At 44.9% G+C, this 19,495-nt stretch overlaps 1 protein-coding gene across 4 annotated transcripts; it reads left to right on the plus strand.

Annotated features, from left to right (window-relative positions):
* The first annotated feature begins 1,341 nt into the window (after positions 1–1,341).
* rgl2 (ral guanine nucleotide dissociation stimulator-like 2) lies at positions 1,342–19,343 on the plus strand. Of its 4 annotated transcripts, none has more exons than XM_052065049.1 (20): positions 1,342–1,614; positions 3,740–3,879; positions 9,695–9,742; positions 9,835–9,909; positions 10,806–10,975; positions 11,048–11,104; positions 12,154–12,353; positions 12,669–12,781; positions 12,914–13,123; positions 13,374–13,477; positions 13,767–13,851; positions 14,286–14,345; positions 14,965–15,054; positions 15,144–15,176; positions 15,715–15,836; positions 16,329–16,424; positions 16,486–16,585; positions 17,333–17,581; positions 17,711–17,825; positions 18,557–19,343. In XM_052065049.1, the coding sequence occupies exons 2-20, from the start codon at positions 3,754–3,756 to the stop codon at positions 18,745–18,747; spliced, it is 2,244 nt and encodes a 747-aa protein (XP_051921009.1). In that variant the 5' UTR covers positions 1,342–1,614; positions 3,740–3,753; the 3' UTR covers positions 18,748–19,343. The 4 variants fall into 4 exon arrangements, with proteins under 4 accessions (XP_051921009.1, XP_051921010.1, XP_051921011.1 ...); XM_052065050.1 differs by having other exon boundaries at positions 1,343–1,614; positions 10,809–10,975; XM_052065051.1 differs by lacking the exons at positions 1,342–1,614; positions 3,740–3,879 and adding an exon at positions 8,056–8,249.
* Positions 19,344–19,495: the final 152 nt, after the last annotated feature.

Consider the following 19,495-nt stretch of genomic DNA (forward strand, 5'->3'; position numbering starts at 1 on the left):
GGGCTAGATTCTGTGTCTGGGCAACTTCTTGTACAACTTTCAGTCTGAGAGTATGCTTCTGCAATGAATTTGGAATTCATATGAAGGCACCGAACACATCTTAGCCATGGCTGACTATCATTGTGGAGGGGCGCTGTATGTGCCTTGTCTCAACGAAGGCTGGGAAACAATTACTATCCGGATGTTCAAAATGGGCCCAGAACATATTAGATCTCTCGTGTGCAGTGAACAAGAACGATCATCTACAAAAGTGTTCAATTGCTCCCAAACTCCTGGGATGGAAAGTGTACTCACACAGACACATCAGCTGCTCTGGTTTACGTTCGCTGGATTCTATCATCTGTGTTCGTGCATCTGTATTAGTCACACCAGTCAGCAAGAACCCTGCCTGACAGAGTGTGTGTGTCTGTGCGTGTGTGCGTGTGTGCGTGTGTGTGTGTGTGTGTGTGTGTGGGCGTCGTGCGTGTCTTTCAAAATGGCCCCCGGCTGCCAGCACGTTCTCTCGTGGTGGTCTTTCTCCTGCAATACAAAAAGATTCCACCAGGAGGGGCGCATAACAAGTGAGCAAAATACTGCTCAGTTTGCGTTGATTGACGCGCTCAAAAAAAGGATTAAAAATACATTATGGGGATTATAGTCACTGTTTTTTTTTTCTTTGACTTAATCAACATATCACCTGACACGCGTCACACATTTTGCGCGTTTGCCTGGCGCTAATGATCACATTTGCATGAATGCATACACACTCGATTGTAAAATAGACATACTCACCAAGAGTCCATCGTGCCGCTCCGTTTTTAAGTGTATGAAAACAAATGTCATAATAGAACCCAGAACCTTTTGACTGTGAGGAACTCCTATTGCACTGCGTTACCTAGTCTTTTTAATGTCCCTTTTGTTGTGTTTTTTTCCCCACAGAAAAGGCCAGGGGAGCTAGAAAATAATCCATGTGAGATTTGAACCAAGAATCTTTCAACTGCGAGCCTCTCTCTCAACATGCTTACCTCGAGCACACCATGTCATTTTTTTTCCCATCATTTCTTTCAAAACGAATGTGTTTTTTGAGCGGGGAAGAAACCCAAAGTGAGATCGATTCATTGCAACCACTTGAGTCGAACGCTTTTTTTGTTGTCTTTTTCTGCTGGAGGAAGCCAGAGGAAGTATTTTTAAAAAATCGATCTTGAAATTGAGCACGCGTTGCTGAAGATAGTCAGCATCAATGTGTTAGCGCCTCCTAATGTTTGCTTGCTTGGTGGCGACGCTGTTGCCAGCAGCTGTGACGTCACCGTGAGCAGGGGTGGAGGGAGGGAAGGAGAGAGAGAGAGAGAAAGTGAGTCAGAGTCACTCGGTCGCCTATCAGCTGCTCGCACAGGCGAGACGGCCGTGTAGATAGAGGACGGAGGTGCGGCAGGCAAGCAGGGAGAGGCGGTCGACTACGCCCCCCACCCCACCTTCACCCCGCGAGCGAGCAAACACCCCCTGCCCTCCCTTCCTGACAACGACAGTTTCGAGTTTCGGATGGGCGCGACTCTCTCGTCGCCGCGGCCGCGACCGCGGTGGTGCAGTCGGCCAACCGCATCCAGCAGCTCTTCGTGAGGCCGAGCTACACATGTTGTAAGTTGAGCCGCTCGCTTCCTTCTTTGGTTCCCTCTTCCTCTTTTCATCACGTTTGCTGTCACCACGTCCTTGTCGCGGTCACATGACCGTACGTGGAAAACCCGACTTGGAAAGAATAGCCAGGAGATGCAAGACGATGCCGTGAGATACGAGTGGCCTGACTTGCGAGTTTTTGCAATACGAGCTGTCGAATTGACTGTAACTAGCCTACTACGTTTTCCTCCGTTGAGTGACTTATGTGATCTTGGACGTTTATGTTTGTTCAAGGTTTACTGCTTGCTTGACTGCAGTTTACCAGCAGGGCTGGGACTACTGTCACCTGGTTACAGGTGTGCGTGTGGACATTTTGACTGTTTTGCATGAGAAAAATTGGATCGGAATTGGTGATCGTGGTCAATTTTGGGTCAATTAGTGATCTTCTCTGAGCAAGCATATTAACCGGAACAGACGTGGCACAAATGTGTGTGACATATCAGCCGATCAGGGTCAGGTGTTTCCATGCACATTTGCAAGTTGCAAAGATGTTAACGCCGGGGTGGTTTGTTTACTTTGGGACCTCCATACTTGCTAAAACACGGAATGAATTCACTCTTATTTCATATTCTTCTACAGTAGATGTACAGATGACTAAAATAGTTTTACTATTGTTGTTTTCATATTTTTATTTGGTCTTTTTCATTTTGTTTTAAAATATACAAATAATTAAATTTTTGCATTAGATGCTTTAAAATGGGGATGGGTTGATGCCACTATTTGATATCCGATACCATTACTACAGCCTTGAGTATATGATGGTATACTTTGGGTTTATAGATTGAATCAGATTGGTTCTAATAAAAATAATCTGATCCTGATGCAGGTATTTTAACCTGGATTGGACTCAATAACGATTCAGTGGATCATAGATATTCCCTACTATAAAACTGGCAATATAAAAAAAGATTTCAAAAAATTGTGGTGGTAATTGAGATCGGACAAGATGGGGGGAAAAATATTTACACTATATATTTTGTCCTTTCCAAATACACCAACAATAGTGCAACGCTGATGCTGGGCTCTCAACTAGCTGTGTTGTGTTGTGTGTACACACTGAATCATCTGGGAGCTGTTTGCCCGCAAATGAATAGCGGCTATTCATTCAAGGCTGGATGACCAACCGACAAACGGAGGTCTGGGCTGGCCTCCAGCCGTGTACACGGCCGTTGGCAAAAGGAAAAAAAAAAACAACCCCCAAAAAAGCTGCGGCCGGTAGAAATGCAGATGCAAACCATGAAAAATGACACAACGGGATGTTGGGATTGCCAGGATACTTGCTAGCGGCAAGACAGACGCCATTTCGTTGTGGGAGGAGCCCCCCCCCCCCCCGCCCCTTTATTTATTTATTTTTTTACTCTTCCTTAGCCTCTCGGCACAGTTTCCCAAGTCATTTTTGAACGTGTTTGGAAAACAAGGAAGAAAAATAAAACACCACAAGCAATTGAAAAAAGATGGCGGCTAAGATTCACCCTTTGCTAATTGCAGTGAGCTAAATCAGTGCTTGTCAAACTTTAGACATAAATTAGCACCTCCAGAAATACTTGACTCTCGGAGGAGCATCATCACGACGACCAACATGAAATCACAGTCGTGCTCTAAGGCTAAGTGTTCATCAAAACCCAGCCTGAGCCTGAAGAGCTGTGCTGAGCTAAGCATCCAAATAGACAGACTGCACTGGAAGTGGTGGCTTTTTTTTCCCCCTGTGGGCCAAAAATGTTGAATGAAAAGAGAAAAAAAAGAAAAGGAGCAATGTCTACGTCTTTCAATAGCTTGTGTATTTACAATACAATACAATACAATACAATACAATACAATACAATACATGCTGATTTATATATATTTGTCAACATGCGTGGCCTCTGAAGACGAATCTGATGATTCGGACAAAAGCGAGCACAGAAGGGAATCGTCGTTCACATTTTCACTGAGAGAGAAATCCTCCATTAGGGCCTCAACATCTGTCAGTCGTACATTTGGACAGCGGCTTAATATTATTTTAAAAATCCATTTGTTTATTCTAACAGGACAGGATTTGAAATTTCCACTGTGTCAGTGTGCTTCTGACCTGTGTGTGTGTGTTTTGCAGCTGCGTTTGTCAGCATGTTGCCCCGTCACATGCGAGCAGGTGGCTATGACCTGCCGGGGTGCGAGTCCAGCGCAGTCCCCCTTCTCGCTTACCGGCCTCTCTGCGGCGACCCCTCAGGCGACCCGCACGCCACTCTGCAGGTGAGTTCCGATTGGAGGCGTTTTGCAATCAATTAGGCCTCACTAGCACCACTCCCTAAAGAAGCCAGCGCTGAGCTCATTACCGATTCTAATGACTAAATGTGGGACGCTTTGCCGTTTGTACAAGCGGAGCAAAATACCAAAAGGGAGCGAGTGAGAAGCTTGACCGCATGTGTCAACTTCCCACTACCGCTTTGGAACTCTGTTAATGTTTACCTGCCTGATGACGAGTAGGCTGATGTCAATCCGTGCTTAAAAGGCAAAGATGGAGCCATCATTTGGAAATGCGGCTGCATGGGAACATTTTGTAAACGTGTTCCAGTGAATCAGAGTCTTATTTTTAATAAGTTAAATAAGTTAATTGTTGACTGATTGCTGTGTCTCATAGAAATCCCAAATAATTGATATGACCAATTTATTTGATGATTGATGATAAATTAATTAAAAACAAGTTAAAAAAAGATAAGCAGATTATTGTGAATTTGAATGGGAAAGATGTGGAACTTTTTGTTTGTTTGTTTGTTTAATGTCTCATTGGGAATGAATGGCGAATTTTGGGGTGGAAAATGGTGAATTCTTTGAAAGTAAAATTCGGGGAGAAGGAAATATGTGGTTTGTATCAGTTGAGAAATGTGGAAGTAGTTGAGTGTCCAAAGTTGGGGAGAATAATTGTTTAGGGGTGTCGAATAAGATCATAATATCTGTCGCGTTAGCTTTTTCTTTCCCACGTGGGCTGTGCCTCCAAGCAGCCTTCCTTTCCTCGCCGTCTCATCTCTGGCCGTGCGCTCAATAATGAATGAATGTGGTGGCTTCAGGCGGGCCGACGGCAACAGTTTGAGTTCACAGCGGGATCGACTTTCACGGCACCGCCTCAAAAATGGAATCCGATACGGCTGCTCGCTGGACTTGAATGACAATGTTTGGCAACGCGAAATTCGCTTGCGGTGGGACCACGCAGGGATTGTTTGACATAGCTTCCATTCCAAACTAGCACAGTAAGCACACCCTTGTGTTTTTGTCAGGAAAATAGCGCTCTCTCAGATTGTATTTGATTAAAAACTGATCATAATAAGATCAATAAATAGAACAGAATCACTTAAAGCGTCAGCAATGTGGGATTTGGCCACTGGGGGCAGTATAGTACTCATGGTGGCCCAAATGAAGAAGATTTTCACAACTACTACACATGACTTAGAAAGCTGTCGTAATTTTGTAGCTTTTCGGAGAATATGAAGAACATTTGCCTGAGTTGGATGTTGTTTACACGTGCTGCTACGCCGCTTGTGTACAAATATCGCTTACTAAAATGGCGATACTACCACGAGACACCGATACCCCCCCGCGAGCCTGTCAATTGAATTTTTATATTGTTGTTGTTTGTATTAAGCTAAGCTAAGTTTCCTACGTGGTTGTTTGAGATTGAAAATATGAAATGTATTTTCCATGTTCATAGCTTTCCAGATTTTTCATGAGCGTACAAACTCTGAAGTCCTCTGAGTATCTGGCACAGCAGTTCCTGATTGGCCCGCTCGATCTGAAAAATTTTCTGGGAATAGAGCATGTTAGATGTAGCGGAGAGCAGATAGAGCCTTGCTGGATGAAAGGCTGGCAAGATGAGCAGGAAGGAAGCCGGTGTGCCTGGGGAACCTCCTTTATGAAAAAACACACAAACACGCACAATGGCTGACCTCAGAAGATGTAGTTACAACTCACGGGTTTGTTTTTTTTTCAGTGCATATCGGAATGATCTGTTGGAAGACAAAAAATGTCAAAAACGTGGTAACTATTAAGGAATTGAGGAAATGGCATGGTTTGGATTTGTTGTGCTATTTTGTGTTGCTGAGTCTGTTATCTGTGGGGGCCTGGGCAAATTTTTAGGCTACGGGGGGGGTTGTGCAAAGGCATTTTCTACTGTAGAGGAACGATCCATCTATCTATTGTCTGCAGCGCACGTTGCTGCGTTGACTGACGCAAGTAGAGTGGAGGACGAAGGGGAACGGCAAGAGCACGGCCGGGCGTCCTGCTTCCTGTGTTTGTCGGCTCTTATTTTGCACTTCCTGTGCCAATTTTGTGCTGCGGCTCGCGACAAGAAACAACAAACGACATGTCGATGGTGGCTCGTGAAAGACTTCCACTCCTTGCCATCGTCATATATCGCGGAACCACTGATAAAAATGCGCTCCATTGCCATACTGCATAAATACAAAATAATCAGCAATTGCATTTTTTTTAAAAAAACAAATAATTCAGCATGTTTATTATGCGTGCCATTCATTTCGTGCAATTTTCAGATTTCTTGTTCACGCAATGTGATCAATACAAATCTTCACCTCGCACGTCATGTGTACACGATACATGAAATCGTGGCTTTAAAAAAAAAAAAGACTCGCAATCTACAAGGCAAGAGTGCTGCTGTGTGTTTGTTATAACGCACCAAAGAACTTTCTGTTGCTGTCTTTTTCTTCTTCTTGATTTCTGGTCGAGGCGGCCCGGTACTCCAGTGGTTAGCACGTCGGCTTCACAGTGCAGAGGTACCGGGTTCGATTCCAGCTCCGGCCTCCCTGTGTGGAGTTTGCATGTTCTCCCCGGGCCTGCGTGGGTTTTCTCCGGGTGCTCCGGTTTCCTCCCACATTCCAAAAACATGCGTGGCAGGCTGATTGAACACTAAATTGTCCCTCGGTGTGAGTGTGAGCGTGGATGGTTGTTCGTCTATGTGTGCCCTGCGATTGGCTGGCAACCGATTCAGGGTGTCCCCCGCCTACTGCCCGGAGACGGCTGGGATGGGCTTCAGCACCCCCCGCGACCCTAGTGAGGATCAAGCGCTACGGAAGATGAATGAATGAATGATTTCTGGTCGAATTGGGATGTTTATTGCTGCCCGCCCGCTGCTTAAGTGCTGAACTTTGATTCGACCCAAGTTCCTTTTTGTTTTGGGGAAGCGCCATATCCTAATTTTGTCTTGAAAGAAGAGTCACAACATCAAATCAGTGAGTACACAAAACGGCAGCCTTTAAGCCACTAGGTGGTGCATCCATACAACAAATAAAGATCACACCAGATCACAAACCGAACCTTATTGTTGTTTATTTGCTAGATTTTAATACCAAGTGACAATTGAGCTAAATCAGGCATGTCCAAAGTCCGGCCCGGGGGCCAAATCCGGCCCGCGGTCGAATTTCATCCGGCCCTCGGCCCCCGTCATAAAATCGGTGCCGTCTGGCCCGCAGGTTGGGCGCAATGGAACACGTGTTGCATTGATTGAGGTCTCGTAGACTGGGGAGTGATGTTTCATAGAGTACTGCTTCCCTCTAGTGGCTAAATGAGTAATAGCATTCACTAAATGAGTAATAGCATTTAGACACTAGAGGGCATCACTCACGAGTTAACAAGACATCACTCCGTGTTTATATTGACTGATGTCATATTTCAAATGATCCTTGCAGTTGTGGATATGTGTATTGCTTGGTCATTTCCCCGTTGTTCGAGTCAAAGGTTTTGTGACTATTGAAAAGTCATGGTGATACATTTTATGTTTCAAATCAATCAATTTGCACTCAGGAGACTTCTGTTTAAGAAAAAGTCAAGTGAATAAGCAGTTGCATGTGATATACCTGTTTCAAATGAACCAGAAGAAATTCTTAAGATTGTTGAAATTAAAATAAAAATGGAAACGTGAAACAGACTGGCTTACTAAAATTTGTTGAACAATATTGTTGTTCAATGTAAAGAATGTCAGCCAAGGTGGGCCCCCCGACATTTTACCACATAAAATCTGGCCCCCTTGGCAAAAAGTTTGGACACCCCTGAGCTAAATGATACTAGAGGGAGAGACTTTTGTGTGGAAAATGCGCCTGGCGCTATAAACATGCTTCCGACGGAGTATACAAGCAGAAATTTGCTCTGGACTTATTGTTGTATTTGACTACACTCAGTTATTTTCCCGACACCTCATATTTGTAAAATTGACTACTTTTGTGTGCGTACTTAAGCGTATCAAATTTTTTTGTTTAAAAAAAAAAAGTGGCCCGGTAAATATCTTGTCGTGTTTGTGCTTGTGTGTTTGTACGTGTGTGTGTGTAGAAGTGCATGTGTGTAGAAAGGGTGTGCCAAAGCATAAGCAGGCAGGCAGGTGGGGGGTGTTGGGGGCGGGGTCAGGTACAGGCGGGGACTTTGCCTCAGGTGTGCGTACCGTGAGTCCCGACTAAGCGGTCGGAGCGTTTGTGTCAGCAAGTCGCCTCGGAAGCGGAGGGCCTGTCAGATGCATGAGGGAGATCGCCCGGCGCGCAAATGCAAAGAGCCGCTGCGCCCCCATCTTGAACGTTTCCAGGAAGCTACGCTGCTGCTTCCTGTCTGGACTTGCCAGACCAAAGGTCAGTGCCCCCCCCCCCCCATGGGTGCGTGTGCACTTGCGTGTCTCTTTGTGGAGCTTTTGAGTGCAGCGCGTTTGTGTTTGTGGGCTTCTTGGATGTGTGAGATCCAATCCCAAAAGTTGCGTTTGCGCAGAGGCGGTGAGTTGAAAAACTGGTTTTTGTGTTGTCACACATACCGGGAGGCCTGCTTTTGAGCTTTGCTCAAATTTAGGCAATTGTTGGAAAGCAAACAAAACGGTAGAGGTCACGGTAGAGGTCACGCGTCACAACCCAATGCCGCTCAACCGCCGTGTGGCGTGCAGCCACTTTTCAAGATTGGTCGGTCGTCGGGCTGCACTGCTTTTGGAAAAAGTCCGGCTTTCATCCATCCCTCTTCTTGCACTTACGTGGGGTGGGCTCACGCCGGCAGCAGCTGAAGCAGGGAAGCCCTGACTTGATCCAGCTGTTCCGAGGCGTTGCCATGCCAACCCAAACGACCGTCGTCTCTCCCACGTGTCTTGGGTGCAGTGGCTCGACTCCTCGCCGAGGGAACTCCTTTGGGCTGTTTGTATCCGCCATCTTGTTATCTGATTTTGCTCTTTCCCTTTTTTGTTCTCCCTTTTTCCATTTAGTCACAATGTGATATCCGACCCATGCGTAGTCCCCCTGCCTATGGTTAACAGAAGCCGTTGTGTTTTTGCCGCGGCTAACTGTCAAAAAGCCGCCCAATGTGTCTCATTCATCATCGTGATCGTTCAAAAGGGCGAGTATGTGTGTGTGTGTGTGTGTGGAAGGCAAAGCATTTGTTTGGAGAGTGTTGCTAAGACGCTGCTCACTGTTGACTCGCCAGGCAGCCAGCCGCCTTTTGTTTCTGACTCATGTGTGGCAAAAGTACACCCACGCTGTACTTCCAAACAAGTTCAGATAGCTGCGTTTAAAAAAAGAAATAAATCAAATAAATAAAAGTTTTATGTCTTCCTTGTTGTCTAACAGCCGCGGTTGTGTTGTGCAGGAAGTGTCTGTCAAAATGATTGACAGCTCTTTGCCAGCTTTTCAAGTTCCCTGTGAGATTGACATGCAAAACAAAAGCATATTCAACGTTGCACATGTCAACAAAAAAACGTTCAACAAAAGCACATAAGAACCAAAGTCTGTTAGCTTAATGCTAACATAAAAAGAGAAGAGCCATCAGTGGGCTAACCCAAACGATACGAGATGTTAGGGGAATTGAAAACCTTTGAACAACTGCGACTTGAACACACGCGGTGATGGAGGAGGAACACAGAGCAACGGAGCAGAGAGCGGTCGTGTCTTTGTACTGCACTGCAGGCGCGGAACTCAGAATTGCTCAAACTTGTCTGTATAGTTAAAAGGGATAAAAGGCCCACTTGTGCAAAAATGTGCAAAAAAACAAAGTGTGCCACGCTCTGAATCTCTGATTCGCTGATTGTGTTTGGGTGGCTCAGGTGGAGTCGTCGCCCATGAAGACGACGTGGTACTGTCCTCTGGATCTGGTGAGGCCACAGACTGCTCTTTTGGGTGGGGGGGGGTTGTTTCTCCGATCACAAAATTGTGCACTGTTTATTATATGTGTGTGTATGTGTAGTCCACAGTAGTGGAGGAGGAAGAGGACGGTCTCATCTACACAGTGGTGATCAAACAAGTGGCCGGGTCCCCCACGGTAAGAAAATATGTGAGAGGATTTCACTTGTGTGTGTGTGTGTGTGTGTGTTCAGAATGTTGCAGTTTATGTGAGAGCTTTTCAGTAATGTGTAAAAGCATTTCATCAGTGAATATGAGTGAAGGAAAATTATTCATTCATTCATTCATCTTCCGAGCCGCTTGATCCTCATTAGGGTCGCGGGGGTGCTGGAGCCTATCCCAGCTGTCTTTGGGCAGTAGGCGGGGGACACCCTGAATCGGTTGCCAGCCAATCGCAGGGCACACAGAGACGAACAACCATTCGCACTCACACTCACACCTAGGGACAATTTAGAGCGTTCAATCAGCCTGCCATGCATATTTTTGGAATGTGGGAGGAAACCGGAGCACCCGGAGAAAACCCACGCAGGCCCGGGGAGAACATGCAAACTCCACACAGGGAGGCCGGAGCTGGAATCGAACCCGGTACCACTGCACTGTGAAGCCGACGTGCTAACCACTGGACTACCGGGCCGCCCTGAAGGAAAATTAACGTGTGATTTTTTTTCTTTTTACTTCCGTCTGAGGGGAAGAAATGAGAGTATTTCGGGAGTGTTTATTAGCAAAAAAAAAAAAGTAGAGAGTTTCACTTGTGCACGCGAGCAAAAAAATGTTTTGTATTTTGTATTTTGTAAATTTGTGTAAATTGTGTGAGAGAATTTCACCTGTGTGTGTGACGGTGTTCCTTTTAGTTTTGCGTGCGCAAAAGAATTTCAATAGTGTGTGTGTGAGAGCGTTAAACTGTAGGTCGGTCAGTATTGGATGGGAGTGAAGAAAATTGAGCAGTGCGTGAGAGGGGTTTAGATATCAGTGTGTTTGTGTGAGATGTAATGTCTTGCTGTGTGTTGTTTTGCTTTATCGGTTACCGTGGCAAAGCAGTCGTGCATTTCACGCTGCCAGTGCGTGAAGGCGGGCACGGAGGAGAAGCTGACACTGCACCTGCTTCGCTCCTTCGCCTTGGGCGACCCGTCCTTCGTCACCATCTTCCTGGCGACCTATCGCTCCTTCACGTCCACGCAGAGAGTTTTAGACATCCTCACCGACCGGTAGGCGTCTTGCGATTTCGGTAGCGACCCCCCGACACAGACGAAGCCTCACTCACATGCTTGCGTATGCAGGTTGGAGAAACCGCCTGCCGACGGCGACGAAGGCCAGTTGAGGAAATCCTTCAACAGGTCTGTTCTTCTCGGTGTCTCAAGGTGCAAGTGTTATTTAATTTATCGGAAATTCATTGATTCTCAAATGAAGCAGCAACTATTTTGATTATCAATGAATCCTTTTGTTGTGAACTTGAAATTGTCCTCCAAATTTCAGCCCCTGAACAGAACTGTATGAAGGCAAGCTATCATTTTGAGTTGCGTGAATCTTGGCGTAGTACCTAATTGTGCCACAACACGACATGGGGCAGTACTGAGCTCGACTGCAAGACATGCACTATATTGAACAGCAACAAGAAGAGGCACAGAACCCCGTATGCTAACTTCTGTTAGCTTGTCGGTGGAGTCTCACATTATAGGTTAGCATTAAGCTAGCATCAAATTTTAGTTGAACATTTTGGTGTTTCAATATGCAATGCTTTTATGGTATATATATTCATTCATTCATCTTCCGAGCCGCTTGGTCCTCACTAGGGTCGCGGGGGGTGCTGGAGCCTATCCCAGCTGTCTTCGGGCAGTAGGCGGGGGACACCCTGAATCGGTTGCCAGCCAATCGCAGGGCACACAGAAACGAACAACCATTCGCACTCACAACTAGGGACAATTTAGAGTGTTCAATCAGCCTGCCACGCATGTTTTTGGAATGTGGGAGGAAACCGGAGCACCCGGAGAAAACCCACGCAGGCCCGGGGAGAACATGCAAACTCCACACAGGGAGGCCGGAGCTGGAATCGAACCCGGTACCTCTGCACTGTGAAGCCGACGTGCTAACCACTGGACTACCGGGCCGCCCATGTATATATATATACATATATACATATATATATATATATATATGTATATATATTTATATTTTCCTTTCCGCATCTATTGCAAGCTGATTTGGAGCATATCTGCCGCGACAAACAGGGGTTTTCCTGTTTGTCGCATTCCGAGTCCCTTCTGTCCATGAGCAAGTGAAATGAATGAATGAATCGCTTTGGCAGAGTCAATCAACATATTTCAGGAAGGCAAACCGCTTGCACGAGTGTCCCTAATGTAACATGCGCCATCCCCTTCCCCCGCAGAGCTGTGTGCTCGGTATTCGGCGCGTGGCTGTCCGAGTACCCTGAGGACTTCCGCGGCCTGAAGGATCCTTCGCGTCTCCTGCGACTAGCACCGCTTCTGCCTCAAGACTCGCCGTTTGCCGCCGACCTCCGCGCTCGCTTCCTCAGCTTGGCCGAGGAGCTCAGCGAGAAAGCGCTGCTGCCCGACGACACATATCGAGGTTGCAACACACACACACACACACACAAAAACCACGTTTTTTAACCCGCATGAACATATTACAAAAGACACAGAAGTGAAGTCGTGAAATGTTCCGACTGTAATTGATGTATTTATTGTTATGAGCATTACAAACCGAAGTACGTTATTCTGTTCATTTGATATTTTTGAAGTGAATCGGTTATCGGATTTTTTATTTTTATTTTTGTCAGGATTTGGAATCTGCACGAGACTCCGAAAATCCGCATCGCTCGAGCCCTAATTGCAACCATGTTTTGTAGTGTTGTAATACTGATGTTCTTCCAACCCCCGGCAGACGTGACCTTGGCCACCCGCCCGTCGTCACGAAACCTGCGCGAGTTCGAGGCCGCCGCCATCCTGGGCTTTCCGTCGGCCGTCGTTGCTGATCAGCTCACCCGCATCGAAACGGTGAGACTAAAGGACTCCTGTGGTGGAACGTATTTTTGGGCTTTGGATTCATTTGAGTCCCAAGCGTACACACACTTTCACCCGCTGTGCCCCCTAAATCAAATGTGCTATGTATGCGTGTGCGCGCGTCAGGATCTGTTTGTGCGGCTGGTGCCGTATCACTGCCTGGGCTCGCTGTGGTCTCAGCGTGACAAGAAAGGTCGCGAGGGCGCGTGCCGGTCCGTGCGGGCCACCGTCCGCCAGTTCAACCGTCTGGCCAACGCCGTGCTCGCCTCGTGCCTGAGCGGTGCCGGCGGCCAGCGGCCGGCCAGGCTGCTGGAGAAGTGGATCGCCGTGGCCCAGGTGTGCACAGTCATCGATCTGTACAACCATCCGCCCTTGATTCATCATTTAACACCCCCACTGGCTCCTTTTAAGTAGTCGATCCACAATGTTGTTTCCACTCAGGTTTAGTCCCAGTCTTGCATTTTTGAGCACCTCACATACACTGTGGAACTTTTCACACATACGCACACACACGTGCTCTGCTGTACATTACTTTGTGTGTGTGTGTGTGTGTGTCTGTGTGTGTGCGTGCATATGCCTTAAAAAGGCCTGCCGTGCCAGGAAGAACTTCTCTTCACTGTACGCCATCGTGTCGGCACTGCAGAGCAACCCCATCCACCGCCTCAGGAGAACCTGGCAGGACACCGACAGGTACCAGCATATGTGTGTGTGTGTGTGTGTGCGTGTGCGTGTGCGTTTGACTGTGCCGGGTCAATATCGCCCCCATCTGTTTGCAAACTATCCTCAGCACGTGATTCTAATTGATCTGTACAAATATTGACAAACGTATTTTTGGACGAATTCCTTTTGCTGCTTGATTTTTTTTTCTTTGATTTATTGTTATTTATTTGTTTTTTTTAATTTTTTACGGTGAGGCAGACGTGCCAATCCACCACCGTTCCGCGCTATTCATCTTCAATATAATTTCCATCATTTACAGGGAGGCAATGAGGAAGTACGAGGAGCTGTGCGAGATCTTCTCAGACAAGGACAACTACTCGCAGAGCCGAGAGCTGCTTAAGGAGGTGATGAGACGTTATGTCATATATTAATCCAATACCATTTGTGAGGTATTTTCTTTATCCTCTGCATAAAATGAGTAATATTATTGCCAGACCGATGAACAGCAGTTTTGACCTATCAATGGACAGTATATCCATCTGTCTGTGTTTTGCTGCCTCCTGGTGGACAAGGTGGGTACATCAGAGGCAACGGCCATCCGATCGATGCATTGTGACAAAAACTGTGAAATTCTTTTGAATGATTCCTGTACTGTGTGTTTTTATCAAGTGAACTACTATGGAGTGATATTTTTTTGCATTGCAACTTTTTTTTTTTTTTTGGCAGGGAGGCTGTAATGGATTCATAGCATTGTTATTCATTTCCATGGGAAAAAATCACTTGTCAGTGTCGTGAGTACTAAATTAATGTGTTTTGTTTCTTTTTGTGTTTTGTGTAGGAAGGCACATCCAAGTTCGCCAACCTGGACAATAACAACATCAACAACAAACACGCCAGGGTGAGTGAGTCTAAATGATTCAAACGATTAAAATTTTTTTTAAATTAAAATGAAAAAAAGGACCGTATGATAAAATCATCCATTGTTCATATGCAGAGGAGAAATTCAGGAGCAACAAAGCAGCCCACAGAAAACAGTTTAAAAAGCAACAGCAACAAAATTCAATGAATCTACTAAATGTGTGCTGCACAACAACGTTTTGTGGAGTTGTTAAACATAAAATAAGGGATGTTGATTTTGAATAGCAGTCAAAAACAATCCTATAATATGCTGTGATGCTGCTTGTGAAGTGACTTTCTTGGCCACCTGACTCAACAATACAGTCAGGGAGACAAACAAATGTTTCTTGTTCTTCTACTACTCGGGGGGTTGCCGTCAAAGTAGCTCTTCTTTGGTGGAGGATAAAGAATGTATGCTTGTATTGTTACAAGTCTCCGTGTATTTGTGTTCAAATATGTGTTGCCTCTAAAATTCTGACGGTGGATGCTAAACATGAGCACTATGGCATTTTGCATCATTTGTTAGCATTTCGCTATGCAGCCTTTGCTAAGATTAAGTGTCATTGTCTCTCTCTCCCCCCCCCCCCCTTGCCTGTTTTCTGTCGTTCTGGTTCACGCAGTGGGGCACGTCGCAGGGTACGGTTCCCTACCTCGGCCTATTCTTGACTGATCTGACCATGCTGGACACAGCCATCAAGGACCGGCTGGAGGTCAGTTGGTCCCGTTCGTCTCCAGCGCAGGACACTATTGTTTGTCGGGCTCTTTTGGTGATATGTCTGGCGATATTGTGTTGTTGCAGAACGGCTACATCAATTTTGACAAGCGCCGACGGGTGAGTGGCCATTGACGCCTTCATACCATGTTAGCCACCTGGCCATCCAGACCCGGCATGCCAAACGCACGTCCAATGTTATTTCAACAAGAGTACGACACCTTAGAGTTCACAAATCCAAGTAGAACTTTCAGTCAAACCATTGCTATTTGACCTTCAATTGACCTCAACGCAAAAACATGGGAGAGGAGTTTGGTCTCAAATATTAAAAGGGTTGCGACGTCAAATTGGGACACATGGAATCCGCGTCCTGATCTACGGAGAACAACAAGAAGAAAGGAGGAATGATGTCAAACCAGATGCGGAAGTCTTCATCTACTGAGAAGCATTTGCACGACGCTAAATTGCCGTCTCGAAAGTGCTGCCGGTACATCAAGCCAGTTCACATTCTCACAGCCTTTGCTGACAAAGACATTTTGCATGTCGAAGGAGGGCAGGCAGCACCAGCGGGTTCCGCTTGCAAGCTAATAAGATCAATTCTGTTTTTCTTCTTTTACTTTTTTTTTAATTCTTTTTTTTTTTTAAACCTCTTCATCAGGAGTTTGAGGTTTTAGCTCAAATCCGACTACTGCAGTCGTCGTGTAAAAACTGCGTCTTGGTCCAGGATGAGGCCTTCCTGCGCTGGTACCGCAGTGTTCCAACTCTAACGGATGAGCAAAGGTAAACTGTCCCCCCCACCCCCACCTCAAACTCAAAAATCTTTACTTTTTATATCTCAATGTATTTATCTTTTTTTTTTACATGAAAATAGAAATTTATTTTCTAAAGTGTACAAATTCAGTCATATTCAACTTCTATTATACATGCACACACACACACACACATCATGTTCATCTTAGTGATGATATGATTCCGATTTTATTTATTTTATTTATTTTATTCGTTTTAAGATCAAGCTTTGTTTTCTTTTTTTTCCCTCCAAAATATGCAGCTTTATTCATGAAAGTAAGCAGCTTTTTCTCACTGTGAATGATTTACCGTAATCTTGTTGAAGTTGAAAATCGACAGCTTTTATTCAAGAAAGATTATATTTTATCTTTTTTTTTTTTAATTAAAATCATATATACAATTAAACTTTACTCCCATAAACTTTGTAAATGTGGCATCGTCTCGAAAAACTCTGAGACGATACGGCAACTTGTGTGGCTTCAGTTACAGACTGTCCAATGAGATCGAAGCACCAAGCGAGTCAGCGACGCCCTCCCGCGGCGCCACCATGCCGGCCATCATCATCACCCAGTGCGCCGAGTAAGCCAGCCCCAGCCACATGCGCCACCTTGGAGTGTTTTTGATCCCGGCTTGTGTCCAGTTTAAGTCGCTCCGGGAGCAGCCTGGCCTCCGACGCCGACGCCGACGCCCACTTCGACTCGCCCTCGCCCGTCAACAGCCTGTTCTCCAGACTCACCAAGGCAAGCGCGGACATCGTTCAATTCGCCCGGGATCCAGATGACTTTTGTTTTTTCCTTGTGATTTTCTCTCGGGACTCTGAGAATCCCACAGGTGCCCTTTGGACAAACGATAGCCACAAAAAAATGGAAGAAAACATAATTTATGTTGAAGGGGTAAAAAAAAAAGAAAGACCCTCTTTTTTGAAAAATATCATATACAGTATGTTTGTTTCATTTTCTTTTTTAACAACATTGACAAATAATACTGTAAAATGTTCATATTTTTGAGTTTTGTTTTTGTATTACTGAGAGAAAAGTTTGGGTTGTCGGAAAATACATTTACATAGAAAAATTTAACCCTTTCATGCACCCTGTAACCTGATAAGATGATAAGTTGCTCACTCTAGTAACCACTGTTCCTGAAATAATTTTTTTAAATTGACAAAAATAGTTCTAAAAAAAACTATAAAAAACTTTTATGTCAATAAAAATGACAAAACATTACTGTTCAAATGTGATAAATTCCTGAGAGAAAAAAAAAGTAGACAGAAAAAATATGGTATGAAAAAATGGCACAATTAAAAAAATATATATATATATATATATATAAAACCCTAATAACTCACAAAAAATATGAATATTTGGGGAGAATTTTTAAGGGGTGGAAAAATAAACATCATGCGTTTTGTATTTTAGAGGAGCGTGTTATTTGCAACAAAAAATGATAACTATAGTACCTATAATATGTGTTTTTGTTTTTATTTCCAGCACATGAGATCTCCGTCAGTGTCGTGTCTGGACGTGGATACGTCGTCGCCGCCGCAGCCCGTCAACGACTCGGCGGCCTTCCATCTGGCTCCCGGGACGCCTCCCAAATCCCATCGCCGCTCAGCCTCCTGCGGCAACAACGCGAGTGCCTCCGCCGCTGCAGGCAAGGGTCAAAGTTCGGGGCCCAACATGCGCATCATCAGAATCCGCATGGATCTGCAAGACGGCAATTTGTACCGCAGCATCCTGGTTAGTCGACGCTCGCTCATCTGGTTCACTCTAGGGCTGAACGGATTCAGCGAATCAATACTCCATCATCATCATCATCGTCATCATGTAGTTGAAGCTGATCGAACACTTGGATTTGTCGGGCCTCAGGTGACGAGCAACGACAAGACGCCGGCCGCCATCACCTCGGCGCTTGAGAAGCACAACCAGGACCCGGCGTGGGCGTCATCTTATGAGCTGATTCAACTTCTGCCTGATGGAAAAGGTGCGCTTACAAAAACACCACCTCTTGGCGCATTGCCAGTTGCTGCTTTCTTCCGGGCAATCTATTCTCAGCCGCTAGATGGCGCAAAGCTCTGGCTAATAAGAACATCGTCACTGGTGTCAAGGAGGTCAGTGTGCCTCCTTGACATATTTTAGCTCACCTCACTTGCTGACTTTTTATCAATTATTTTTATTTGGAGACCATAGTTTGTGCTGCATTCAGTGTTGAAGCTTTTCGTATTTGTTTTTTAATAATTGTGGTTTCCATTAAAGGACCAAAGCCCTGTTGAGTATAAAAGCAATGCTTTGGTTACTCCGGAACTATGTTGAACTGTGAGGATGAGTTTCATTGGGACAAAATTAATGCTTTGGATAAACCTTTTCGGTGTCTGGATTATTTGCCGCAGGGCTCCATCCCAATCCCCTGCCGCTTTCTCCTTCTCCTTCCTAAAAGATGAAAAATATTCTGTGTGCACAAAATGTTTTGATGGTGTGATGATAAAATTTATCTTTACTTCCTCGAATGAAGTACATTTCAGAGTCTGCACTCGTTACGGGATTTGAAATGTTTTCTGTGTGCCTCGGGGATGTGAAGTACTAAAGAAGAATCTGCTTAAGTACTTCATTGTGAGAATCTGAGTCATGTTTATTTATTTTGATTAATTTACCGTATGTATTTTTTTAAATCCACGCAATTTACGAGTGATGTGGATGGCGCGGCTGTTCCCTTAGAGTTGCTGATCCCGGCCACGGGCAACGTTTTCTACGCCATGACGTCATCCAGCGTGGACTTCCTGTTGAGGAGGAAAGCAGGTGACATGTTTGTCAGCGGTTCACCGGCTTCCGGCCAATCGGAAAACACTGCCGCCACGTATCCGCGAATCAAGTCCAAGGGAAGGAGATTAGCCCGAACTCTCTTTTGACGGCAGCTCGGCACACGGCACTTTCAGTTCACCCCCCCCCCTCCCCCCCCCCCCATTTTATGTCAGGAAAATGTCATTTTCCTCCGCAATTTTATTTATTTGAATTTATATTTGCTCCTTGCTTTTTGAAAAAAAATCTTATGAATATACAATACATATATAATATACAGCCTTTACCAAATGTACTTTTTAAATTAATTTCATTTTCTTATTTTCTGTAAATTGTATTTGATCTTGTTTTTGTAAAAGCATGTTTCATTTTTTAAGTAAATATTAATGCATTGTACTTTCAATCATTTTAATTCCTTTTTCTATCCATAGCTCAAACCAAATTATTTTGTAAAATTTCATTTGACATTTTTATTCTTTTCTTTTCATGTTTTATTTTAACGTTAGTTGCTTTGATGCTCAAATACTTTTTGTTTGTTGTTCGTTTTTGATCTGAATGTGTTTGTCCAGTCTGCATACCAAGTGTTGTCCACCAAAACGGGAACATTTTCCCCCCTGATAGCAATCTCCAAAATTGCTTTTTTGGGGGGAGGGGGAAATCTCCATTTTCAACATCTTTCAGTTCCTCTGCCTACATCTTTTTTTTTAACCGGTCTCCAAATTTGGTGAGATTTTCCACCCCAACCATCATCTCCAAATTGTCCCCCCATATGCTTTTTCTTTTCCCTGACTCCAAAATTAGATTCATGACAAGAAAAAAAATGTTCCAGCGTATGTTCATGTTTTTAGCATCGATCCA

This window comes from Hippocampus zosterae, chromosome 5 (genome assembly GCF_025434085.1).
Source record: "Hippocampus zosterae strain Florida chromosome 5, ASM2543408v3, whole genome shotgun sequence".
Classification (NCBI taxonomy): domain Eukaryota; kingdom Metazoa; phylum Chordata; class Actinopteri; order Syngnathiformes; family Syngnathidae; genus Hippocampus; species Hippocampus zosterae.

What these genes read in the sequence shown, in the direction of transcription:
- rgl2 (XM_052065049.1), top strand. Translation starts at nt 3,754, where the DNA reads ATGTTGCCCCGTCACATGCGAGCAGGTGGCTATGACCTGCCGGGGTGC. An exon ending in ACCCGCACGCCACTCTGCAG is followed by an intron (nt 3,880 to 9,694) that starts GTGAGTTCCGAT and finishes TGGGTGGCTCAG; the next exon opens with GTGGAGTCGTCGCCCATGAA. An exon ending in TTAGACATCCTCACCGACCG is followed by an intron (nt 10,976 to 11,047) that starts GTAGGCGTCTTG and finishes TTGCGTATGCAG; the next exon opens with GTTGGAGAAACCGCCTGCCG.